We start from the raw sequence: 18802 nt of genomic DNA, 5'->3' as shown, positions 1-18802 counted from the left end.
AGCAGGGAATGGAGCAAATAAATGTCTTAGAAATTTACACAGCAAACTCTTGGTATTCTTCCAGGATTAACTGGATCCATTCAACTCAGGACTTCGATGTGAGTTAACCTGAACCTTCACGTGGAGAAGGAACTAAGTGAACCACAAGCTATCTCACCCATAGTGAACTTCTCTTGAATCCCGAGATACAGGAAAAATCAGTGGAAGGCCTGTTTATGTTTGTGTGAATTTCCTCTTCTTGCTGTTATTTTCTTTTTTGTATTATTTGATGTTACTCGTATTATTTGCGTTAACTTCTCAAAATGTTTCTTGAAACTTAACTGTGTTTGTTAAATAATAGTGGAATGCAGTCAGCTTCTACAGTGTTTCCATTTGTTATTATTAATGATTCTAGCCATTAATATAAGCTAATATATGCTACACAGTTCGTGCACTGTGTTACTGCAGTTATATGTTAATGTTTTATTCCCTCGTGTATTTGTCTCTGCCTCTTCTCCATTTTATTTTTTGCCTTATTTAGTTCTTTTGTCGCTATGTTATTCATTAGTATTGTTTAAATTGTTGTGGACATTAGTCTGTTTTTTGTGAAGCTCATCAAGTTGCATGAGCTGTATAAATAAAGTTCTGATGGATTTGACTGACAAAGAGCATAAACTGTAGGTCCAGAAACACGCGTTCACCTTTGAGCGTGCTGCTGGTGTTGAGGTCGGGGCCGTGGCTGATGGGTGTGAGGGGGACGCTGCCTGTGCTGCCTTCATCGTTTGGCTCCAGATGCTGAGGAGGCATCACCTGAAACACACAGTCAGTCACACACTGTGAACAGGACAAACACACTGCTCTGATCCAAAGTCAAACACAAGCGGTGACAGATAAATACCTGTCCCTTGTAAGTTATATAACAAGCACAAGGCACATTGAAGGAGTGTGAACCATGAGCCTGTGGAAGAAACTACAGACATGTTGTGTGTCTGTGTACACGTTCTTTATTCTTTCTTGTGTGTGCACCCTGTACACACTCAGCACCTGTGACAAAATCCCCCTCAGGGACAATAAAATATATATTTAAATTTCAGATTAATTCATACTCAAAATGCATTAAAATAACTACATCTAAAATATATGTATGTACACAAGTCCACATAATGGGGTGAGCATGTTTCTGTATTAGTGTTGTTGTGTCCTGTTAGTGTATCTCTCTTTGTGTGTCCAGACCTCCTGGCAGGTTGGGACGTGGTCTTTGGCCCCGTGGAGACTCTCCCACAGCCAGGAGTCACTGGTCCAGGCCAGACTGTCCAGAACCTGCTCTTCCACCTGGTTTAGGTGTTTCACCACCTCCCGAAACAGACCCTGCTCCGACCGCACCAGCACCTCGATCACCTGCCACACAGATATAGACTGAGAGGCGTCTAGAAGGAAACCTTCTCATTCATCATTCATACATTTCCAACCTCCTTCCCTGTTTGTTCTGTTTCAAACATCACCATATCTGACTCCGCAACAAATCGGTTGTTGGACTTGTAAATTTCCTTGTTTTTTATATACCTTCATCCTGTATGTGTCTGTGTATTTGCTGCCATCTCACTTCTCACTAAATATTGTTATCCATTTATTACTGTGCTTCCTCCACCACTGTGATAAACACTCCTTCTGGTTGGTGGACATGTTTTACTTTGTTTATTTCATGTATGAAAAGTTTTCTATTGGAGTCCAAAAGTGTTTAGATTTCCTACATTACTCAAAGAAAATACCGTCTTCAGTCTCACTGACTTCTACAAATTCTTGTCACAAAACTAAGAGTTTCAAGTAACTTGACCATTATCTCTACAGCAGGGTTAGGGTTAACATATTTCAGTAAGTGATACCTTGTAGAAGTGATAGGCAGGGAGCTGGAAGATGTTGATCACATTTGGGAAATCTCCTGGAGGCCTGTAGGAGAAGATGACAATCTCCAAACAGCAGGCCAGCAGGGAGCGATGGAAGATGTCCTGCTCCAGAATACACTACAACACACATGTTCCCCAGGTTAAATCCAAGAGCTGTTAAAGTTACATTAACTTAGATTCTCCACAGTGTCTGATAACCCCAGTGACAGTGGGACAGGACGGGGTGTCTCTCAGCTACACCCCCTCCATGACCCTCTGCTCAAAAATCAGTTCGGTAAACCTGTTAAAGTCAAGTTAAACCTCACAGTCAACTGGCTTAAGTCTCAAAGTCTCATCTCTGCATCACTGCCAAGCAGAGAAGTGTGTTGTATGTTTTACACTCACAGACAGGTCAGCATCTCCCAGTATCATCTTTTCTCTCTCTATGATGGACTCCAAGATCCTGTAGTACAGCGCCTCTGCCAGGTGGAAATACTTCACTGCCATGTCTGCTGGGAAACAAATATTGAAGTAGTTCAGTAGTTAGAATCACATCTATCAGGCACTGCAGTTAAATGTTGTGTTGGTGCGTTCATGGACCTTTCCCCATGCCCCTGTTCTCTGCACCGCTGCCCTCATAATGCTCAGAGAAGCGCTCATACATGTCCTTCAGGCGCTTACTGATGACATCACTGGGGTCTCTGGCACAGGTCCTGAGACAAAAACGGAAACAGTTTCTGTCAATACAACCTGCAGAAGATAATACACACGAGTCTAATTAAAAGTACTGATGAATCACCAGCCCAGTGCAATGAACCGTGTCTGTGTTAATTCCGTGGTCTTCAGTAATCATTCACTAAGAACGGATTCATTCTAACATCAGCAGTAACACACCAGTATATCAGACTTAAGCTCTAACATACAGTATGCACAGACAAATGAGCACATCTATACCTGATGTGTTAGTTTTGCTGTCATACTGGAAAATTTGAACATAGTTTATGAGCAGAGACATGATAAGACAACTGATCACTGACTGCCTGTGATGTTACCACCCTAGCCTTATCACTCCATCGTTCTGATACACCGCCACTGATGCAAATGAGTCCCCTGACTGATAAAACAGACCTGAGAGTCTCTGTTAGTTTAGTGCTCGGCCCCTGTTTGGTTCCTGAGAGCAGAGTGTGGAGACGTCCGACACTCTCCATGGCAGACGACACCGGACACGCCAGGCTGTTTTCGTGGATGAACTTCCTCCCTGTCAGAGGAGTGGAAACCTTCAGGGCTGATGCCTGTGGAGAAGACAAGTGGCGGGTTGATAATTTTATTTTTCAAAAAGAAGACAAAACAGAGGATGCAGCAATAGCAGGAAGATTAAAAATCAACAAAAGGCTGTTTAAATTAAATTGGCTTAAATTAGGACCACAGTGTTACAGTGACGTTGGTGTAAAGCCTGTAGGTGGCGATGTCCTGGTTGTCCACCACCTCAAACAGGCAGGGCCGTGGGGTGCCGATGTCCTCATTTGCCCCCTCTCCAATGAAGATCCTCTCATCCAGACTGCCAGAGGCCAGGACATGCTCCTCATACACCCGACTGAGAGACGAGCTGAGAAGAGAGGACAGGAAATCAGAGGAGGGCAGAGACTCTAAAAACAGAATGGAGTAGATTTCAAAAAATGAGCACAATGGTGTGGCCTAAAGCAACAGAATGCAGTAGAAGAGGAGAGAAAAGTGGACTTGACTGCAGAGTAAAGCTGTGTTTCCACTACAGGAACCTAACAGATGGTGCACCCCATACTTCTGTTAACTATCACAGAGCGCAGCCTCTGGGGTCGACGCCGACCATCCTGCTTTGTTTCTCCACTGTATTTTCTCTCTGTTGCGGGGGGCCGGGCCCCCCCCCCCCCCCCCCCACACACACACACACACAGTCAGCTGTGTCTTTACACATGGTGCTTGTAATGCTGATGACTGAGGTGTGAAGACACAAACATTTATCCAGTCACCATCGACCGCTCTGCATGCACACCCCCTCCCTCACAGTCCTGGTAATTTTAGTACTACCTCTTGAGGGGCACTGAAATTTAGCTCCCATAATGCACCTCCAAAGCCACATGGCTGCTGACTCTGTCAGACCACATTAACTAACCTCCTGTTGCTCCTGCACACACCTGACCCATTCACTTCACCCAGGGAGGTACCTCACAGTTTGAAAACCTCTGAACTAGATGAAGGAACAGTGGTGTCGAGTGGTTTCAGTACATTTTTGTAATACTGTGACAATGTATGATGACAGCTGACACTCACAAACTGTCTCCGAAGTTCATGGGATCCAGAAAGCCGGTCAGACTGTCTTCTTTTCCTCTGAGAATCTGTGGGAGATGGAGAGGGGGGGGGTTAAAGCGCACCAGGCCACAGCAGTGTGGCATTTGTTTCCTAACTGTGGTGGCAAAAAGTTCAAAACTACACCATGTAGGAAAAGATGTCCACCATTGAAATGAAGTCAGAAATTACAAGAGCTTTGTTTTGGTGGGGTTTCAATGAGTGACTATGTCCTGGGAACAGCAGCATTTAAAACAGGAAAATAATGCAGGAATATCAGTTTATTCCAAAAGAGATATCACTGTGATTAGTGGACTCACTAGCAGGTCGAAGTAAAGACCCTAAACTTTGTTTATCAAGCTGAACTTTAGTGAACTTTGACCTGTGAAGCAACAGGCCACCTTCACATTGAACACTCTTCATTTTCACTGCAGGTTTAAGTCCTGATACACGTGCACACTGGTGATGTGCAAGCCAGCCTCAGACTAAAGGACCATACTGCTGGTTTTACCTGTTTTGGTAAATCTGCTTGTACTTCTCTCCTCTTTCAAGTCATTTAAAATTCATGTTTGTATCACGCTAAAATGAGTGGAAGTCTGCGGCTGTTTGAGGAAAGAACAAGACAGTCCAAGTCTGAACACATATGGCAAGCAGAAACGCTGGTCTTTTAAATCAAGACAGATAATACTGTCTGAAATAATTCATCACTAGTCGGGGACATGAAGTGTGTGGGACATTACAGTTCTTTAGTGATGTGTGCAATCTGCCCCACCTTCTTGTGGAAGAGTTTCTTGATGAAGGGTTTCCAGAAGTGCTCTTTGACTCCTTTGGCCTCCAGCGCCACCCCGTAATGCAGCTCACACAGCTGCTCTATGAAGCAGTGTGGACTTGGGGACGGTCTGAAGTCTTTACTGCTGAAGTCCTCTGGCAGACCTGGAAGACCCCACACAGACAGAGAGGACACTGGTGACCAGAACAACCAGTAACATGGAGAGTGGACGTACATTCAGGACTCCTTGAATAATCCCGTTTTTCTTCTTTACATTCTTTTCTTTCTCTTTTGTCTCTTCGTTAACCGCTCGTATGGCCAATTTTATATTCAACAGATAATAGCTCCCTGGGCACAGACATGTAAGGATACACAGATGCAAAAATGACCACACAGACTCCAAAAAAACGATCAAACGTACTACAAAGACACACAAAATGTCTCCTTGACCTCCATGTAAGAGCAGTGGGGGCCCAGCCCAGACTGAAGGAGTCACAAAATGATTACAAACAGCAGTGGCAGCCATTTTTTCTCAATTTTTTAACTTAATTACCTGTAGATGACTGTATCATTCTGCATCTCCGTTTTGTCATTCTGCACTTTCTGTAGGGATTTTGTGTGTCTCTGCAGTGTTTTTCTGACTCTGTGTGGTTGTTATGATTTTCTTTGTGGTCATTTTGCATCCTTTGCAATCACTCTGTGTCTATTTGTTATCATTTTGTGCGTCTCTGTAGTAGTTGTAGTCTCTTTGTGATTGCTTTGTGTCTTTTTCAACTTATCTGACTTTCAAACAAAAATGTTCAGTGACTTCAACAGGGGCTCTGACCCGGGGGCCCCTGGGTCAGATCCTGACAGGCCTGCTCAGTAATCCATCCATGCCTGTAGTTTTTGCTGCAACATATTCTTTTCCCACAGGAAATGAGGAGATCAATGTTTCACATCATCTTAAATTCCCTGTTGCAAGTCACTATTTCCAAACCAGCATTCAGAGTAGAAAAAAGTTTGTTTCCTGTCTGAATACAGTTGGAAGTGGTGTCAGGCTGGTGGGCTCTTGGCACAGCAGCTTCGAGGCAGAGGAAACACAGGGTGTCAACAGGAAGACAGGCCAGAGCTGATATACACTTTCATGGGAGCTGGCTGGTTGGAATCTGTTCAGCAACAAGAACAAAACCTGTGATTTATTTTAGGTCTGATTTAGTGCTGTACACGAGTGATAAGCAGGCTTCCTATACGCCTGTGCTGATTTAGTGACGGTCAGCGTCATGTTTTACCGCGTGACCAAAATGCTCTGGGCTCTGAGGCACACACTGGTGTGGTAGCACGGTGTGTGAACATCTGTGGAGAGGCCTGAAGACGGCAGGTCACAGACGCTTCCCATCCAGTCTGACAGATCTGGAGCGGCTCTGCCATGAGGAACGGGATAAACGGTCCACATCTGGGTGAGCAAAGCTTGTGGACTGACAACCACCACAACTGGAAGCTGTAACTACTTCCCAAAGTCCTGAATAAAAGCTCTGAATACTTTTGTATATGAGAGACTTCAGGTTTTGATTTTATTGTCTGAGGTGTAAAAGTTTTGAAATTAGTTTCTCAGAATTTAATTTCAACTCTAATAATATTTTGTTATTAATTCAAATTCTTGTCATTATTATTCCAGATTTCAAATTGTGTTCTCCCCAAATTTTCAGTAACAATAGGAGCAACGGCTAGGCACACAGATGGTCCTGAACTAAAAAAAGAATCCAAACTGCTTCCTATACAAGAGGGTGAATCTTCCACAGAACTTTAGGAGGATACAGCAGTGCAGAGTGTGGTACCTTTGAAGTTTGGGTTGAGCAGGTCTTTCCTGGCATTGCACAGTAGAGCATTGGTGAAGACGAGGTCGAGAGCGCACAGCAGCAGATGATACGAGTTCACCAGGTCATCACTGATCATGGGGAAGTTCCCTGAACAGGCACAAAAGAGACACATGGCACCATCTGAAGGGTCAAGTCTACAGGATACACTGTCAGACCGTGACAGTGTTAGTGTCAAATCTACACAGGCAGGTCCTGACCGGCCTCTTTAGCTGTCGAGACATCAGATATGAAGGAGTGTGAGGTTTAAGAAAGATGTCGGCAGCAGAGAGAAGCAAAAGTAAATCCAGACTAATGCTCTTCTCCTCAGTAAAACCACAGTGGATGCCTTGAATAACACACCCAATCCTCAGTAGTATCAGCATGACATTCAGGTCACTGACGTAAACATCTGAGAGAGAGAGAAGTACTCAGTGACGGCTTAACAACACCTCCTGTTGTTCTGAAGACGTCTGGATGAAAAATATTCTGTCTACTGCAACAAACATTTTCATTTTTAATTTTTCTCTGGTTGTGACTCTGTACGCTTTTAAAAAAAACAGAACAGATGGTAGCGCAGCTGAAATGACACGTCTTTGTTTTACTGGAGTGAAACTGGATCTTGTGATGTTCCTTCAAACAGTTCATATTGTGCATACTTTTTACTTGTCATTTACAAAAAGAGCAAAGACATGTCATTTCCAGCTATCTGGACAGAAAATACAGTCACAACCCAAGAAACATGTTCATAATTTAGATTTTGGTTCACAATGCACAGCTGAGCACAGATGCATCATTTCAATTACCATCTTCTTTTTTTGTAAAGCAAACAGCTCAGCAAAGATCACTGGGTATTAATTTGTTTTAGGAACATCTGAAAGGACTCAGACTTTTAATCCACACAGTTTCAGTGTGTGTAACCCTAACCTCAGAGTGTAAATAAATCCATAACTACAACTAGACTGCACCCTGAGAGCACAAACATTTGTCTACAATAAATTATTCTTAAAACTTGTGAATGATGTGGTGTTGAGTTTTTGCTCTTCCTGTAGTTTCATAATTACAGCTAAAATATATCGCAGGAGATCCCTGGTCCAGATCCTCCTGTCCAGGAAATCTTTCCATCCATGTGTTTGGATGTTTTATGAGTTCAGCTGAGGAACTAAATGGGCTGAATTCTGGTGAAAGGCAGCAGGATCTTACATGACGATGTTGAGCTGCCACCTTCAGATCGGACTCTGTTCAGTCACACGCTGATCCCGGGCTCTGGTTTGCTGTTGGTCGTTACTGTTTGTTAGGAGGCCTGGTCAAGTTACCCCTTCATTTTAAAGATGGGTTTCTCTGTGAGTTCACGTTAAAGCTTCTGAACCAGGCACAGCTACAGCAGAGCTCAGGGAGCAGCTGCTCTAATGTGCATGGACAGTGAATCTCTACCTTTAGCATGGACAAACAAGACCCAGCAGAAGTTGAAGACCTCGGTCACAGTGCAGGGATGGCGTCTGGAAAACAAAGTCACTGACCTTAAAACACATACATTTAACTACATGGACACACATTCACAGTGGTATGTTTCGTGGTGGTAGACAAACCATCAGGAATATTTGTACATATCAGCTAAATGGATCTAAGACCGACTGTTAATGAAAGACTCAGTAGAGCATCCATTGTCTGTGGGGCTTAATGAATTTTGAAGAACTTAGATTTTATTAAAAAATCTTTTATAAGTCTCTCACAGCAGAACAAAACTTACTTAACGGACATCAAAACTTCTACAACCTTCAGTGAGTTTAAATTGTATCTGTTCTTTTTCACGTATTAAACCTTCATGTTCTGGTGAGGTCAGAGGTCATGATGCCCCACCTTTGTTTGCGGCTGCGGTGGACTCTGGGCGCCTCCTCTGACGGGGCTCTGAAGATGGCTTTAAAGATGGGAACGTACTTCTTAAAGATGACTGCCGACACAGTGAAGTTCCTCTCCAGCTTCTCGGTGCTCTGACGGAAATCCTGCGGCAGGTTGGCCATGTCCTGCCACTTCCTCATCTTACTGAAAAACTCAATCAGGCTGCACAAGAGGAAAAAGTACAGAAGAGACTGACCTCAGTCACCAGGATGATCACAAAGCACTGCTTGTAGTTTGTGTCCTGGACTAATCTGTGAGGAGGCGGTCGTCTACACCTTCTTCATTTCCCACCATCTCCATTATTATGTCCATGCTGTCACCGCTACATGCTGATTTATTGGTCACTAACTAGGGCTCTGTCTATATACCTACTTTGACACTTGATTAGAAAAAACTATTTGATTTAGATTTTTAAAATGTCATTCAGACTGATGAATATGTTCACAAAGAAAAACATCAAATGGATGCAACAACATGGTACCACAGGATGTACAGAGTATGTCTACCCACGCAGGGGGAATGAGGAGCTAGACTTTCTGTATTATGACTAGATTAAACAATTTCACTAGACTACACAATTTGTATTTTTAATTGTCTGTATCTTTTCTCAAGCTAAATGGTTTAGAATAATTGCAAATTTAGTTAAAGGATGTTAAGGTGAACAAGTTTAAAATGAGCTTGGGTTTATCATAAATACTATAAGAAAGAAGAGATTTGAGTTTATTGTGTGTTTAAATAAAACAGAAGATGTCTTTTTAAGCCACTGGTTAACCCATGTTAGGATCAAAAACTGTCTGTGTGTCGACTTCATGCCACGTCCTTCAGGCTGCCTGCTGAGTCACTGACACACCAGTGTCCACAAATAATCACTGTGCCGGTCCAGACAGTCCCTCACCATGTGGAGCCGTGTTGCATCAGACACAACCCAGGCCAAAACTGAGACACCTGTCATATTCACAGGTTCGTTTATAACGTTGTTCACGCAGTTAGACTGAATTATAAAACACAGGCACAATCACTTTTGTTGCACCAGTGACTGAGGTTGAACTCTGGGGTCTGTATTTTCAGAGCAGTCTATCTAACCTGTTTGTTTGTAACTATTCCAGAGATCACATACCCTACACTCCAACTTAAACAAACATTTAAAATTGGAATAATTTAACATTTTGTGTGATATTGTGCTCACTGGTGCAGACAGACGTGCAGGTGAGTGCACAGGTGCACTATGGGCCTACCTCATTTGTGAGCAGCGTAGGATTCTGGTCAGAGACACGTAGTTGCCCTCGGTGGTGCCTTTACCCACTGTGGGCACAGAGGACCTGCAGGCCACATAGAGAGCACAGGCCAACCAGTGCAGCTCACTGCCCTGCACATGGGGGTGGACATGAGAATGCATGTACAAGGGAGTGAGTGGGGTGAGAGGATGGGTGAGAGGGGAGGCAGAGAGAGAGGAGGGGGAGAAGAGGAGAGAAAGTGGTGAACAGAACAAAAACAACTGTTACTTCTCTGAGTGTGCAACACCAACACAACTAGTGTTCATTATTTTTGTTGCAGAAGATTCATTAATCTGCCAGTTGCTTTCCAGATTAATTGATTCACCATTTTGTCTATAAAATATCATAAATTGGTCAAAAAAGCCTGTTAAATACAGCGTGATATTCAGTTTACCATCATGCATGATAAATAAATAATCAGTCAACAAAATAATCACTCATGAGACGTTTGTCTTGTCGGTGCGTGTATATCTCTGACATTTTAGCAGAAGCAGAAGCAGTGGTGTAGTTAGTATTCAGATCCTTTCACATACTGTAAGTAAAAGCAGCACTACTGCTGTGTAAATACTCCATTACAAGCAAAGGTCCTGTATTTAAAAGGTTACTTAAGGAAAAGCACCAAAGTCTTACTGTCATGCTTTAATACAATTTCTAGGGGAGGTCCAAGAATTTGGAATTTAATTCCAAGAGATGCTATAAACCTATCCTCAAATGGTTTAGAATAAATAAAATGATTAATTATTAATAATAAAATTATTATTGAGAAGTTGTAATATGTTGTTTTAGTCTTGTACATTATTGCAGCTTTTTATCTGTATACATTTCAGCATTGATACTTTTGCTCTTGTATTATGTGGTTGTGAGCTTTAATACCTTGTTAGGGGAGCCACACTTTACGCCTAAGATGCTGTGGCTCTACCTGCACACATGCTGTATTTTGTTTCCCCTTCCCCCTGTCATACAGATAAACTTTATGAAAATTAAATACAAGAATCACACTGTACCTGTATTAAAATTTTAAGTATTCCTTACGCTTAAAAAGCTTTTGTAGTTGGTCAAGCAGGACCTGATTTAATGGCTGAAACATTTCCTGTGTTGTTTATTTTATAAAATACTCAATAAAGTGCTTTGTAGCTTAAGAAAAGTGCTATAAAATAAAGTAAAATCTCAATCTGCACAGCGTCCAGGAACTACACTTCTGGGATAAACCTGGTAAAAGGTCTCCCTCCCTGCAATACTGTGGAGAAGTAACATTACATAAAATAGAAATATTCAAATACAACACAAGTACCTCAAAAAGAGTGGACTTAAGTGCAGTACTTGAGTAGATGTACTTAGTTACTTCCCAACACTGCAGGGGGGTTTCAGGCTGAAATTGTTCTATAAATAAACGTGAACTTGAGTACTTAATGAGCAGGTAGAGTGGGTCTGGTGTGTTGGGTTACACCGAGCCATGCTAGCAGTCCTCCCTCCCTGGCGGCTCCAGCTGCTCATCCACACATTAAAACACAGACCATGTCACGCAGCTGTGTGTGCGTTGGCACTGCACTAACCTGTTTGTAGGCTAACCATCACGTTTATAGCCTCCTACGGCTAGAAACTGTGGTTTAGGATGTTCTAACACATTCACACCCAAGTCTATCATTTCCAGTTCATGATTCTATTCTTTTCTTTTTTTATTTAGAGGTTTAAGGTGAGCTAGCACGGTCAAAAGATTAACCTCGCAAGCCATAACGTTACGGTAAACAGGGACACGGGCAAAAAGCGGCAATAGCGATAAAAGCTACGAGAGACAAAAAACAATTCTATAGCCCATGTACTTGTGTTTTTACCTCTAATGTAAAATTTCTGCTCATGTTTTCGTAGGTTTTCCATGCTTCGTTGCTCGCCTCTTCGTCCATATTCAGCGCCCGACAGAGATCTTCAAACCCGGTTCGGGCTTTCTGCAAAAAGTCGTCCTCGTCGCTCATTTCTGTCTTTCTGGACAAACTTAGCAAACAAAATCCCGGTTCGGGGGATAGAAAGCAGCCCAGACAAGAAAAATAGACGGTGTTTATGTAGCTGCTTGCCAAAATATCACCGTAATAGTGTTATTACGGCGGTGTAATGTACACGACTCTGTACAGTGTGGCCATTTAAATGTCCTTTGACTGACAGGTACGATTATACGTAGCTGTTGTTGACTTACGGAGAGCTCTGACCGTACATTGAAACGTCATTCCTGCACGCATTTTACGTAAAGAATACCAGAAACAGCGTATCTTACCCCATCCCACTAAACGTGCGTAGCTCGAACAAGAATGGGTGGGGCTACCGTTAGACCAACTGCTACTACTTCCGGTTGTTTCTTGTTTGCAGTTTAACGGGAAGTCTATTAGAAAAAGGGCGAAAACTTTTTATATGCTGTTTTAAAAAACACACAATCACGAAAACGTCTTTGGTACAGCTTTGTAAACATTTCTAACTACGAAAGCAGCATTCGGCTCGCGTTAATCATTCCTTCCGTTCAAACAAATCTACTTCACAGCCACAACACACTGCGGGACACAGGCAACTTAGGTAAAGCTAACCACTTTCTGAAGAAGAATTAATAATAGGTTTATATACGAATTAATGTATGTATTAATAGCTAATACATCAGATACTAATATACATTTTACACGACATTTTGTGGCTAACAGTTTTCTTTCATGCAGGATCCCAAAGCCTCCAAAATCCATTTAGAAGAGGTTATTAACATTTACACCTGCACACAATGGACTGTAGAACTGTTAAAACTGAAAATGTAACAGATGTATCAATAACCTGTACTTAAATGTAGTGTAGTATAAAGTTCTATATTTAGTTCTGAATGGTGGTAGAGTAAAAGTATAAAGAAGCATAAAATTGAAATAAGTACAATTAACACAAAATTGTGATTGCTAAAAAATATCATTTGCGCTACATCAGTGTGATGTAGAAAACTGCAGCACTGATTGCTACTGATGTTATAAACATTTAGCAGTTTTTCATGTTCTGATTTAATGATTCTGTGGAAACAGTGACAGGAAGTTCAAGATTTTATATGATTTAATTAACATCTTAAAGACAAATCTAAGCAACACTAGAAATGTCATTAAAACTCTGTAAGGTTATCTTGCTCGTGTAACTTCTACACTGCAGAAGTTAATAATGGCAGGTCTTTGTCTTGATTTTTATTGAGCTGCTGGGACGTTACTGAAGTCAGTCTGTGTTCAGTACTGCAATATTGTCAAGAGGTTATAGGTGATAGTGTCTCTGATCACCTCAGCAGTGCAGTACATGTCTTCTGCATGTAGTTCTCTATCAGGCTGTATTAAATAATTTCCAGAAGGAGCCATCTCAGTGTTCCACTCAGGAAGGAAACCGTCTCCTCTGAGTTCACAAATGTTGTGTAACACGCAGCACGCAGCGACAACTCTGGGCATCATCAAGATGTCAATGTCGCTTTTCTTCAGGAGACACCTCCAGCGTCCTTTCAGCCGTGTGAAAGCAGTGTCAACCACAGACCGAGCTGCAGAGAGGGTGTAGGTGAAGCGACGCTGCACAGGAGAGAGCTGGTGTTCCTCGCTGTATCCTTTCATCAGCCAGGGCTTCAGCGGGAATGATAGATCCCCAATCAGATGGACGGGGATCTCCACTCCATCAGACACAAGAGATCTCTGAAAAAGAGACATTGATCTACATGACATGGTGGACTAGCAAAAATCTGACATTTACTAAAGCTCCAATTAAAAGTTTCAGACCACCTCATTTTCCCAATTTATACTGACCCATAACCAGTTCTGGTCCAGTGATAAACCTTAACTGGTACAAAGTTAAGACGCAAACTGCCAGGGGTGAAACAAAAGTCACCAACAACTAAAACTGTGTAACTGTAAAACAGCTTTTCTCAGGCTCTAGTAGCAGGTGAACGTCCATCTTCTCTGCAGCAGTGAAGTAAATGAAGCCTTGAAAACTGATGCCAACAGTTTCTACAGGTCCCAACTGTGGTTGGTGACTGACAGCAACAGATTCTGTCTGTACAAAGGCAGAGCTGGATCAGACTGTGTTACTGCTCCCTCTGAAGCTCCATGTGGAAAAAGGCCATGAACACAGGGAGTCAGACCTGCTCAGGGTTTCACCCTGTAGGACTGTCTGTCCCAGCTGTTTGGTTTCAGTTGGAGAGGGGGATGACACAGGTGTGTTCACCTGTTGGATCACACAACAACAGCTGGAAACATGGAGGGGCTCTAAAACGTCTGAGCGGTGGTGTAAATCTGCCTATCATACACAGCTCCTCAGTTGAATTCCCAGAAAATGTACTATCACAATAGGTCTTACCCATCCCCAAGCCCCTGTCAACTACAACAAAGGTTCTGCCCTGTCCACAACCTGCAACTGTGTTTACTGTTTATTCCTGTGTTGCAGTACATCCCAGATATATGGTGGCTAAACTAGGGAAGGAGAGCTTTGCAGAAAAACAGAATTACAGTAAATAGCCTGTGTATATCAGTAATCTCATCTTCCACTGAGGTAATGGAAATAAAAATAATCAACAATTTACACAGACAACAAGGAACACTTTCATCCACATCCAGGGCACCCACACACCTCTTCCACACACACATTTCATTTTCTGACTTTTCCACATTCATCATCATTTTTAGAGCTGCAGATGGTGCTGAGGAGACTGGAAATACCTTCAGAACAGCAGGAAGTTCACTAACAAACTCAGGTTTTTAAAAAGATGATCAGTAATTCACTCCATGTAAATGAGATGCTTGATTCAAATCAATTCAATCCAGTTTTATTTGCATAGCGCCAAATCACAACCAATGTCATCTCTGGACACTTTTTTTTTAGAAAAACCCTACAAACGCCCTTTGTGCAAGCACTTGGATTAACCCTGTGACTTATGAGTAATAATACATGAGCAGCACAAGCTGCTGTGGACTTGTGTAGCGTCCACTCACCTCCCTGGGGAACAGGTAACCATCGGGGCGGTCCTCTGCTTTCAGGTACAGGTCTGAGCTGGACAGCACCGTGGCACTGTTGGTGCTCCCAGGCCAGCCAGCATACACATCAGTGAAGCTATGAGGGACAAATAAACACGGATGGGTTGTGAAATAACGAGGCCCTGGGAACAGGCACGTTCCAAAGCCCCCCCACCTCCAACAACAAAGTAAGAGCCCCAGACCGAAGGAGATACAAAATGACTACAAACAACACAGCTGTGGCCATTTTTTGTTTCTTTGTAATGGTTTTGCATGTTTTTGTAGCATTTTGTGTCTTTTTTATGACTGTGTGGTTGTTTTGTGTGATTCTGTGGTCAGTCTGCAGTTTTTTAACATTTATTTTGCATATCTTTATAGTATTTGTTTTGCCTCTTTGTGATAATTTTGTATCACTGCATCTATTTGCAGTTGTTTGGTGTGTCTATGCACTAATTTTGTGTTGCTCTCTAGTTATTTTTCTATTCTGGCCAAGAACGTTCAAACAAGAAATGTTAGTCACTTCAAACAGAGGCTCTGGTCCAGGGGCCCCCTAAACAGCACAGGTTATGGTCGTACCAAACGTTGTGGTCGACCACAGCCTGCAAAATAACGGAGTGCCACCCTTTCTTGTTGATGTAGTGATCGGGGTTGGTCCTCGGAGGAGCTATTGGTATGTGGGTCACGCCGATGGCCCCGGCACACTGCGGGTAGCAGCGGTCCTTGAAGGCTCTGATGGTGTCGTCCAGCCGCTGCCCGCTCGGGAGCGACACAAAGCGGTGATACAGCCGCTCCACTATGGCTGAGGTCACCTGGCGCACAATCACGCACACCGTGGCTATCCCTACCCCGAACATGTCGGCGATGGAGCGGTACTCTCCGGACCGGGAGAACCACCACAGGGTGATGGCCAGCCTGCGGCGCGGTTCGATGGGGGCGCGGTAGTTCGTCCTGCGGCGTTTAATGGCCGGGCCGATCAGTTCGACCAGGTAGTCGAAGGTCGCTCGGGACACGCGGAACTGCGCCTTCCACTCATCGTCGTCGAACGAATCGGCCATGGACCAGATGTTGTGACCTGGGCTCCGGTGTCTGACCCAGACGGGCCTGTTGGTGGAGGTCATGAGACTCAGGACAGCGGCGATGGAGGACAGCAGGAAGGCTCTCCTCCTCCGCAGATACTGTCGCCGCCGCCGGTCCATTTCCATCATCTCCCGCTGCCTCCTCCGCCTCAGGAGCCCCGTTTGGAGACGGTACAGCTCCAGCATCTGGTCATCGAACACCGAAGGCACATTAAGGCTTAAAACGGAATAAAGTAAGGCGACTGTTATGGAAGAGTTTTCCTCCGTGTTCGGCCATGGACGTATTAGTGAAGAACTCAGCTCCATTTTGACCTGGTGTTAAACAAACATTACGTCGCATGTTTTTGACGTAATGCCCAGACAACCACGTGACTCAAGTCTCTTAGAAAGTTACAACCCCGTGTTGCAAACCTTTCACTTTTTGCTCCAGGTATTTTTATTTATAAATTATACACACTGGCTGCAAACTTCTGTAGAGACGCTTCTGATTTTGTAGTTGGAAGAAAACATTTAAGATGTGACACATGTTACATAAAGTCCGGGTTTATCTTTAATAGTAATGAAATGGCACCATCTGCCTCCCAGCTCCAGCCAAGCCTCCGGCTTCATTCACACCTCAAGGTAGAGGGGGGTCTCGCACGGGGAGTAATTCAATGTAGAACCGCCACTGGCTCTAGGTGTTTAACGGAGAGAATCCAGAGTTTGATGTCTTGTGTTGCTGTAAAGTAAGTCTGTGCACTTTGAACAAAAAGATTAGGCATCACCTTTGCTTGTCACTGTCTGGATGTTTTACAGACCCGTCAACTAATGGAGAATGTTAATGTTTGATGTTCCTGTGATGATGATGATGATGATACATTTTTAATTTTCTGACATTGTATCACAATTAAATCAATGGTAAACTGGTAGATGATAATAAATGAGTCTTATGTTAAGTGTCTTTGCTTCTGAGATAATGATGATTTTGTTGTGCAACTGCAGTATAAAAAGTGATATAGGAAACTGCTCAGATGCAGCTTGTCTTCCCAGTGAAACAGTCACAGGTGATGGATGTATTTCTAATGTTTGGCACTAGGTGGCGCTCCAAGGAAAGCAAAGTGTACACCTGCTAAGAGAACCATGACTAAATCATGAGTTATGACTGAGGAACTATGCTACAGTAATACCTCATATTGTCATGACTTCATTGTGTTCATATAGACTTGTATGTAACTGCTGGACTAATCTCCAGCTGCAGGAGCTTCCCACAGGAAGACCTGATCTGAACTTTGATCCCCGACTTAGTAAACCCATCATGTTCCACATATCTGCTTAAATGAATATACTTTTGTTTAAACATAGACATGCTCTTATTAAAGGGTTAAAATGTACATTCATATATTTAATGTTAAGTTGAATTCAGCATAAATCTTGGGTCACAATAGAAAGGTGAAAAATTTCTGGAGGAAGTACATTATCAGGGATTTATTCTGGGATGCAGACTTGTCACCTTTCAACCACATGGACCGTGCTGATCTGCAGTAAAAGGTTTCAGCAGATAGGATCTTATCATGCTGATAAATCAGGCAGATCAGGTTTTACTTCTGTAGTTCTGAATTTCATGATTTAAAGTAAGTAACTAGTGTTAGTGCACCAAAGTCAGTAGGATGTTAATGTGTACCGCATACAGTACATTTATTTTTGCCTTGTAGACTGGGCATCTGTGGTACAAACATTTCTGTGAGAATGAATTAAGTTCAGCCTTTTCAACATTTGTCAGGCTGACACCTGAAACTCTCATCTCAACCCACCGAGATTGAAGTAACCTTCCTGAGCTGAAAAGTAAACCTACAGTAAACCCAACAGCCGGAACCTGTGACACCGTGTGGACCTCTGCACATGCGGTTGGTGTTATTAACATTATTCAGTCTTTAAGATGAGTGAAAGTAATTTGATCCTGCAGTAAAGTCAGTTACTGAGTAGCTTCTGTTGACTCCTGACAGATTGATTTTGTCCTCTTAAGCAGGAAGAAGGTCACACTTTCTTCATGAAAGTTGTATGGATTTTTTTCACCTGTGCAGACACGTGTGACCAGTATTTTGGTCAGTCTCACTTGCATTAGGTGAACCTAGAGTAAAAGGACGACCAGCTTGGAGTTGCAATTCCACCAAAACGTGTTTCCCATTCATGTCTCTGTGAAACAGGGTGAGACACATTCACTTCTGGTGCTGAATCGACCCGTCTCCACTCCAGTGTTCAGTCTGATTGAACTTTGACCCCTGGCATCAGGAGGTTCTCCGGCGCCCAGCCAGAGGAGGGATGCTGTTTGTCTGCAGTGACATGTTTGATAAAACACAGGTTCAATGACACCTGTGTGGACTGCTGTTGTTAGCCCAACTACAACCTCAGCTCCAGGGTGTGTCAGGGTGTGTGTTCGCAGCTCCAGTGAGGCTTCCTCAGCCTTCGCAGCTGAGGTTTGTTTAAAATTATCAGTACATTCTGTTTCTTCCATCAGTGTCGCTTATGGATTATTCAACTCACACACACTTTCTTTTTCCAGGCGTTAATCAATATTTTATAGTTCAGATGAGCGGGCCGGCTGGATCGGCCCTGGTGGGAGTTCCCTGCCATACAGAATAAAATCATCCCTGTGATTGGATGTGATGTAAGTCAGAGTGTTAAACACCCACAGACGTCCAGACTTCACAATTAATTTTTAAACATGAACAGTGAAAATGTTGCTCTGCTGGGTGGAATGGGTCCGTCGTGGTTTAGACAGGTCGAGGAGGCAT

The 18802-nt window shown here is 43.1% G+C and overlaps 2 protein-coding genes across 2 annotated transcripts in view; both read right to left on the bottom strand.

Annotated features, from left to right (window-relative positions):
• Positions 1–12138, bottom strand: part of rbl2 (retinoblastoma-like 2 (p130)) — a 20891-nt gene extending 8753 nt beyond the window's left edge. The window contains 14 exon segments of the mRNA XM_020615845.1: positions 681–789; positions 1213–1377; positions 1863–2000; positions 2268–2374; positions 2463–2575; positions 2991–3154; positions 3297–3468; positions 4170–4234; positions 4957–5117; positions 6771–6899; positions 8223–8287; positions 8649–8849; positions 9923–10053; positions 11794–12138. Coding sequence (XP_020471501.1) covers positions 681–789; positions 1213–1377; positions 1863–2000; positions 2268–2374; positions 2463–2575; positions 2991–3154; positions 3297–3468; positions 4170–4234; positions 4957–5117; positions 6771–6899; positions 8223–8287; positions 8649–8849; positions 9923–10053; positions 11794–11931 — 1858 coding nt within the window. The 5' untranslated portion in view covers positions 11932–12138.
• A 536-nt stretch (positions 12139–12674) lies between these two features.
• Positions 12675–16859, bottom strand: LOC109969086 (protein ALP1-like). The gene is made up of 3 exons (XM_020615741.1): positions 15532–16859; positions 14935–15052; positions 12675–13641 (listed from the first exon to the last, which is right to left on the bottom strand). The coding sequence occupies exons 1-3, from the start codon at positions 16335–16337 to the stop codon at positions 13195–13197; spliced, it is 1371 nt and encodes a 456-aa protein (XP_020471397.1). The 5' UTR covers positions 16338–16859; the 3' UTR covers positions 12675–13194.
• Between the last annotated feature and the right edge of the window lie 1943 nt (positions 16860–18802).

Source organism: Monopterus albus, unplaced genomic scaffold (assembly GCF_001952655.1).
Source record: "Monopterus albus unplaced genomic scaffold, M_albus_1.0 scaffold170.1, whole genome shotgun sequence".
Lineage (NCBI taxonomy): Eukaryota > Metazoa > Chordata > Actinopteri > Synbranchiformes > Synbranchidae > Monopterus > Monopterus albus.
Note: the sequence above shows the minus strand (reverse complement) of the source record. Positions and strands in the feature narration are given on the sequence as shown.